General features: G+C 38.6%; 1 protein-coding gene across 1 annotated transcript; it reads left to right on the top strand.

Moving 5' to 3' along the window:
* The first annotated feature begins 4,343 nt into the window (after positions 1-4,343).
* Positions 4,344-6,699, top strand: LOC127523742 (homeobox protein SIX2-like). Its single transcript, XM_051914802.1, has 2 exons — positions 4,344-5,349; positions 6,157-6,699. The coding sequence occupies exons 1-2, from the start codon at positions 4,790-4,792 to the stop codon at positions 6,467-6,469; spliced, it is 873 nt and encodes a 290-aa protein (XP_051770762.1). The 5' UTR covers positions 4,344-4,789; the 3' UTR covers positions 6,470-6,699.
* Positions 6,700-8,177: the final 1,478 nt, after the last annotated feature.

Raw genomic sequence — 8,177 nt, 5'->3', positions numbered from 1 at the left:
TGATCCTAGAGAATTAGTCAATTACAGGCCGATCTCAAATCTCACTTTTCTGTCAAAAATACTAGAAAAGGCAGTATCATCACAGCTATGTTCCTTTTTAGAAAGAAATGGTATCTGTGAGGATTTCCAGTCAGGATTTAGACCGTACCATAGTACTGAGACTGCTCTCATTAGAGTTACTAATGATTTGCTCTTATCATCAGATCGTGGTTGTATCTCTCTATTAGTGTTACTGGATCTTAGTGCAGCATTTGACACTATTGATCACAATATTCTTTTAAATAGACTCGAAAATTATGTTGGCATTAGTGGAATTGCATTGTCATGGTTCAAATCATACTTATCTGACCGTTATCAGTTTGTAGTAGTAAACGAAGACATGTCATATCGATCACAAGTTCAATATGGAGTACCACAAGGCTCAGTACTAGGACCGTTACTGTTCACTCTGTACATGCTACCCTTGGGAGATATCATTAGGAAGCATGGCGTTAGTTTTCACTGTTACGCTGATGATACTCAGCTCTATATTTCTTCGCGCCCTGACGAAACTTACCAATTCACAAAATTAACGGAGTGCATAGCTGATATAAAAAATTGGATGACCAGTAATTTCCTACTACTAAATTCAGAAAAAACAGAGATTCTAATTTTTGGACCAAAAACTTCTTCACGTAATAACCTAGAATATTGTCTAACACTTGATGGCTGCTCTGTTAAGTCTTCGTCGTCAGTTAGGAACCTAGGTGTGCTCTTTGATACCAATCTTTCATTTGAAGGCCATGTTACTAGCATCTGTAAAACCGCATTCTTCCATCTTAAAAATATATCTAAACTACGACATATGCTCTCAATGAAAAATGCAGAACAGTTAGTTCATGCGTTCATGACCTCAAGGCTAGATTACTGTAACGCTCTACTGGGTGGTTGTTCTGCTCGCCTGATAAATAAACTACAGCTCGTACAAAATGCAGCAGCTAGAGTTCTTACTAGAACCAGGAAGTATGACCATATTAGCCCAGTTCTGTCAACACTGCATTGGCTTCCTGTTAAACATCGTATAGATTTTAAAATCTTGCTAATTACTTACAAAGCACTAAATGGTTTAGCTCCCCAGTACCTGAGCGAGCTCCTAATTCATTATAGTCCTTCACGTCTATTGCGATCTCAGAATTCAGGCCAGCTGATAATACCTAGAATATCAAAATCAACTGCAGGTGGTAGATCCTTCTCCTATTTGGCACCTAAACTCTGGAACAATCTTCCTAGCATTGTTCGGGAAGCAGACACACTCTGTCAGTTTAAATCTAGACTAAAAACGCATCTCTTTAACCTGGCATACACATAACACATTACCAATTTATATTTCCAAATCCGTTAAAGGATTATTAGGCTGCATAAATTAGGTCAGCCGGAACCGGGAACACTTCCTATAACACCTGATGTACTCGTTACATCAGAAGAAGAATGGCATCTACGCTAATATTAGTCTTTCTGTTTATCCCGAGGTTCACCGTAGTCAACCGGATCCGGGCCGTATCCAGGTGAGACCAAGGACCTGCACCTTGACACGACCACAACGCAGCCCTGAAGTATCAGCAGAGATTGAGTCAACTAGATCATCCCCTGTGAAGGCCTCATCGACACGACAGCCACGACACAGTTCCTCAACAACCGTCCATACCGGCGTGATGAATACGATCCTCAATTGGATGGAACTGAAATAAATACTTTTAATGTTGCGATCCTATTGGACTTATGATAGCAACCTGAATTGTAACAAAGCACTGTTGGCCAGAGGAGAACTGGCACCCCGACTAAGCCTGGTTTCTCCCAAGGTTTTTTTCTCCATTTTAACACCAATTTGCCACTTGTCTGCCACCTGATGTCACCTGATGGAGTTTGGGTTCCTTGCCGCTGTCGCCTCTGGCTTGCTTAGTTGGGGACACTTGACTTGACATTTTGATATTCAACAGTGCTTTTGATCTGCCTGCATTGACACTATTCTTTAAGAGCTGCTGTGCAGTCAAACAATGTACCAGATATCAATGTAAAGCTGCTTTGACACAATCTACATTGTAAAAAGCGCTATATAAATAAAGGTGACTTGACTTGACTTGACTTGGCTAGAGTATCTCTTGAGATCAGAGGAGTGAGGTTTACTTGCACAGCTCTTACTAGCTGGCCTCTGTTACACTCACCCCCCTAAACCTCACTCCCATCCGGGTCACGGCACCAATGTAACCCCTCACAGCTCTTACTAGCTGGCCTCCGTTACATATACACAGTGCTGTTTTATCATATTAGATACGTTTATGTGTTGAAAGTTGTTATAATGCTACTCTGTGAGTTCGCTCGGCAGCTGCTATGAAACACTTGTTGCACACTGCAGTAAGCTAGATTGATATTAGGCATGGTAAAACATGGTACTTGCGGTAAATCAAGAAAACGAGATTTAAACAATAAGACTTACTGTGTTGATCTATATAACATGATTAGTTTTCTATCAATGAATGTATCCAAACAGCTGCTCAACTGTCTAATAAAACACATAATATATTAAAGCATCCTTGGTGTTTTCATGGTTTCTACAAAATAAAACTGGAAATCAAGGGTAACGTGGATATGACATCATTGACAGGCGACGAAATGACACAGTCCATGTCCTGGTTATAATTGCTTATTTCTCTGGATTCTTGGAAACATTTGGGATAATGTCAGCAAAATATATAGTGGTTTTTGGATATTTTATTCCAAAAATCTTACATATTGTGCCTTTAAAGAGTAAACTAGCCCTTTAAGAGGCAAACATTGTCTCCATCATCTCCTCAGTTCTCCATCATCAAGGTCAGAGGCTGGAGCACCAGACAGCAGCCAAGCTCGGCTCACTGTCTCTGACGCAGGGTTTAGAATGACACAGCAAAGCTAGCGTGAAGCAGCTCCGCTGAATAAAGAATGGCTTTCAAAATGGACTTGAACTGACTCCTTCTGTCATGCTGTGAGCTGAAGACGCTTACTGAACGTCCACCATTGCCCATTTCTGCTGCTGTGGCTGCCCTCAGGAGGTCTCAGACTGGCTAGCGGCTGCTCAGACATCTCCGCCCCTTCACTGGAAAATGATCCCAGCCATGTATAATCAATCAGGTCCTTTTACTGAAAACTCAACCCTTTACGTCTGCGTGTACACGTGTGTGAGAATGAGCATGTGTGTCGGCGGGCTATTGAGATGGGTGTGGACTTTTTTACAAAAAGACAAGTAAAATACGTAATACAGTATGCCACAATGCAAACGTGAAACATGTCATGCAAATTTAAAGGTACTTGGGGGAAATACGTGACCACTGTTTCTGAATGCATAAAGATATATGTGAGATATATGGTTACTGTTTACTTTTTCTGCTTCTTTAAAAAAAAAAAAAAAAAAAAAAAAATCTTAGAATTAAGGTTCCAATTAATCAAAAAGGAACTTTTATTCTAACACTGATCTATAATGTAACACCAAAAAACTGTTTTTAATCTCCAAAGAACCAACTCATAAAAGTTATACAGCTTAAAATTGTGTTTGAAAAGAGGAAACAATTTTGCTGAACCATTATTTTTTAAGATGTGAATTCCATTTAATATTACAGTAATAGTTTTATGACTACTATATTAAATATATTAATACCACTGAGCAGCATATTCGATCTAAAAAAGTATGTTTTGCTTTCATATGCAAACTAACAACAAATTATTTTCATGACTCGGTGAGAGCTGGCATATACTGAATATATTAGCTCCCCATAAAATGAATTTGCCAAATATCCGTGTCCCTCTGGAACCAAATGCTAGAATTACAATGTCCATATGAAAAAGTACGCTGGAGTCGCGTTACATTCCAAAATAACTCGTCAGATACACGACACCAGAGACTTCTCGTCACAAACATCAATCCAGCAAACCTCTGGTGCCCGCCATCCATTACTAATAAAATAATTAATTCGAAGAAATATTTAAATGGCTTTTTCAGGTTTACTTTATGTTTCCCATATTTGCTTTATGTTAAAAGCTATTTGCAAATTTGCAAAAATATTTTATTTTATGATTCCGTATTAGTTTAGAAAATGACATAAATACAGTATTCACGTGTCGCCTATATGCATTTTCATGCAAACAAGTGATGGTGAAATGAAAGTCTATCAAAAGGGCAGTGGTTTCCCTGCAAAACTTTTTGTTAATAATAACAAAAACATGTCACTGTAGCTATAGCTAGATTTCCCCTTATTATTATAATAGAGCACAGCAGTGTCTGTTTTTGGAGTGTGTTGCGCGCACTCCTTCCCCCGAGGTGCATGACATCCAAGTGCCACTCTATATCCAAGAGGCAGGGTCAGTTTCTGCTACACAACTTCTCTCCACACTTGCCCGTATGATTCCCCAGGAGGATGCGCTAGCCGTCCTTACACACTAGCGAGTCTGTAAGAGATATGATAACCAGAGGGCGGGCTGATAGCTAAAGACAGTCGAGGAAAGAATCTATTGCGCACGAGGAGAGCGCGTAAGAATGAAATGATTAGCGCGTCATGATATTGCAACTAATGTGATTGAGCGATGCAAGACGCTGACTCAAACTGTTAGCTTTTCTTTTGTTTTGTTTTTTCTACTTTGGACTTTTTTTCATGGAAAATGTACATCAAGAACTGAAATTCTTCAGTTGTGGGAGCTTCATTGCTTGAGTTTCCAAAGTGGATATCGCCTTAAGAGTGGGTGAGATACGCACAGGACATCAAGTATCCCATTGCCCTCAACTATGTCTATGCCACCAACTTTTGGATTTACCCAAGAGCAGGTTGCCTGCGTTTGCGAGGTCCTTCAGCAAGGTGGGAGTATCGAACGTCTCGGACGCTTTCTGTGGTCCTTACCTGCTTGTGAGCACCTCCACAAAAACGAGAGCGTATTGAAAGCGAAAGCCGTGGTTGCTTTCCACCGGGGCAACTTCAGGGAGCTCTACAAAGTATTAGAGAGCCACCAGTTTTCTCCGCACAACCACCCTAAACTGCAACAGCTTTGGCTGAAAGCGCACTATATCGAAGCGGAGAAATTGCGCGGTCGTCCTCTGGGCGCAGTGGGAAAGTACCGCGTGCGCAGAAAGTTCCCGCTGCCTCGAACCATTTGGGATGGAGAGGAGACCAGCTACTGTTTTAAGGAGAAGAGCCGGTGTGTGCTTAAAGAGTGGTACACTCACAACCCGTATCCTTCCCCGAGAGAGAAAAGAGAACTGGCCGAGGCCACGGGCCTCACCACGACGCAGGTCAGCAACTGGTTCAAGAACAGAAGGCAGAGGGATCGTGCCGCAGAAGCAAAGGAAAGGTACGAAGAACACCATTACTTTCAAGACTTTAAACAAGCTGCTATCTATGCTAACAATGTACTAAATGTCCATATATTAACATGTAAAAAAAAAATTAAATTACATTAATTAGTGTACTTGATGGTAAGAAAAAATAAAGACAGAAAGATAAATTAACAAACTTAATGTCAAAGATTTTAAAACAACTGGCTTTTAGAAAATACATAACCCCAAATGTTTGATAAATTTGATGGCATCAGTGCATGACAATTGATGCTGTCTTTTTAATTAATGAGTGACGCTTAAAGTCATTGTTTGACTATAAAAAATAACTATAGGCCTATATATATATATATATATATATATATATATATATATATATATATATATATATCTAAACACAAAAATAGCCTATTTATAATATCCATATTATAGACTATTATTAAAACATAGATACGGATATTTAATATTATTAATCTTTTAAAATCTTGTGTAGCCTATTTAAATGTGTAATTTAAAAAAAAAAAAATCATCTTAACGGAGCCAAAGAAGATGCTTAATTAAGACGGAGCTGTCGTCATAATCATATATAATCACTATACTAAACTATAATTGTTAAATATAGGCCTAGTTCAAAAAGAGAATTAATTTATATAAATAGTTAGAGCTTTTGCTTGAAACTTGAAATATGCCTTTAATGTCCTCCTAATGCTGAAAAATAAAAGTATCATATATTTTATTATGCACAGTCCAGGTGTTTGTATGTGCAAGCGGTGATTTTTGTTTTTGCTGTCCTGCTAATGAATTTGAACGATCTGCTTCAACAGGGAAAACGATGGAGCAAATCCAAGCGGCCACAACCCACTGACCTCTCACGTGAACGAAAACAAATCTCTATGTGAAAGTTCGGAGGATGACAAATCTCCCGCGGCGACTCCGGATCACACCTCCATGAGCCCAGCCATCCTCATGCCCTCCAGTTCAGGTCTGCCACCCCTGCACAGCTTTGCGCCTCCGCCCGGCCCCAGCGCCTCCATCATCCCCGTCAGCGGCTCAGACTCTCAGGGCCACCACCACTTCTCCATGCACGACGGCCTCCTCAACCCCATGACGGCCAGCCTGGTGGAACTTGGATCATAAGGAATAAAGCACATCTTCTTTGACTTTCCCAGCAATAATAGCTTCGTTATCATATACCAAACATTTTATTAGTCAAGAGTAGAGGACATTAGCCAAAAAATGCCGGGCCTACGTGAAGAACGATGTTTCCATCAGAAATTACTGTAACAATTTAATGTAATCAAGGGATAGTTTTTGATATGTCTAGCTATAAAATGAACTAATAAAATATATATTTAATAAAGTCAAAATGTGTTGTCTCCTTGCAGTTGAACAATATGTTCGTATGGTCTAATTTATACTTTATTTGTCAATATTAATAGCCTAATAGCGGATCGAGGAGAATCTCTCATGCTGAATCAGTAATGCAATAAAATAAATGCGACCATCATAACATTAATAGACTACAGCATATCTGAAATATTATGGGAGCAAACCAACAAATAAAACGATTTAGTTTGGATTTTCTTTTTAAACGCATGACGCTTTGTCATGTTTGGATAAATAAACCTATTCTTTTCTTTCTTGTTTGCAGTTTGCATACTTAATATTCTTGATAAAAGGTATGACAGTCCATATTCAATTTAGCATAAACTTATTATCTGGCAAAGAGCAGTGCTTTGCCAAAACATATGTTCACACATCTTAATTTAGGCCTATAACAATTTTATTTCTGTTCTTCGTAAATTTTTCATCAGTTATTAAATTCAGCGTGGTCGAAAAATTAGCAATTAACTTGTCGCTGCAGACTGTAACTTTATCACAACTTTTATTTAAAAAAAAAAAAAAAAAAAAGCAGCAATGAATCCGTTTCTAATACAAATTCTGTATATAGCATAAAAATAGACTTTTACTTTTTATGGAGAACATGCCATTTTTGCAACTTTATGTTTTTCACTTTTTTCTCTATTTTGTTAGGCCTACTTTTTTGTTGAAGCCGAAATTATGGAGATATACTGCCCTCTATTGGTGACGGTGTGACATTATAAGCAGTAGCCTAAACCTGCTGCTGGGTTTCCCCTATTAAGTTGCAAATCACTACTGAGATCATTTGAAAGGATTAGTTCACTTTAAAACGAAAATTAACCCAAGCTTTACTCACCCTCAAGCCATCCTAGTATATGACTTTTTCTTTCTTTCTGATGAACACAATTGGAGTTATATTAATAAATATCCTTACACATCCAAGCTTTATAATGGCAGTAAATGGGACCAACGAGTATAAAGCTCAAGAGCGTGCATCCATCCATCATAAACGTACTCCACACAGCTCCAGGGGTTAATAAAGGCCTTCTGAAGCAAAGTGATGCATTTGTGTAAGAAAAATATCCATATTTAACAAGTTATAAAGTAAAATATCTAGCTTCCGGCAGACCGCCTTCCGTATTCAACCTACCAAGAACGTGTAAAAATCTCGCAGTTCAAAACGCTTTTATGCTACGTCCTACGACTTCCGTAGGCCTATTCAAAATGCGAAAAATTTCGTAAGTTGAATACAGAAGGCGGTCTGGCGGAAGCTACACCTAGGTAGTTATGGCTTGAGGGTGAGTAAAGCTTGGGGTAATTTTCATTTTAAAGTCAACTTATCGTCGTAATTCATTATACAAAGGAGTAATGATTCCCCAAACCAGCGTGTATAAATCGCAGAAACTTTCGCCCATTGTGTCTAAAAGTTTGTTTCTAACTTTAGCTAAGTAATAAACTAATTCTGAATGTAATAAAATAAATG

Source organism: Ctenopharyngodon idella, chromosome 12, assembly GCF_019924925.1.
Source record: "Ctenopharyngodon idella isolate HZGC_01 chromosome 12, HZGC01, whole genome shotgun sequence".
Lineage (NCBI taxonomy): Eukaryota > Metazoa > Chordata > Actinopteri > Cypriniformes > Xenocyprididae > Ctenopharyngodon > Ctenopharyngodon idella.
The sequence above is the reverse complement of the archived record's forward strand: the minus strand, read 5'-3'. Positions and strand labels throughout refer to the sequence as shown.

Excerpts from the sequence above, each read along its gene's own strand:
- LOC127523742 (XM_051914802.1), top strand. The coding sequence starts at position 4,790 with ATGTCTATGCCACCAACTTTTGGATTTACCCAAGAGCAGGTTGCCTGC. Across the intron at positions 5,350-6,156 it reads GCCGCAGAAGCAAAGGAAAG|GGAAAACGATGGAGCAAATC; the intron begins GTACGAAGAACA and ends CTGCTTCAACAG.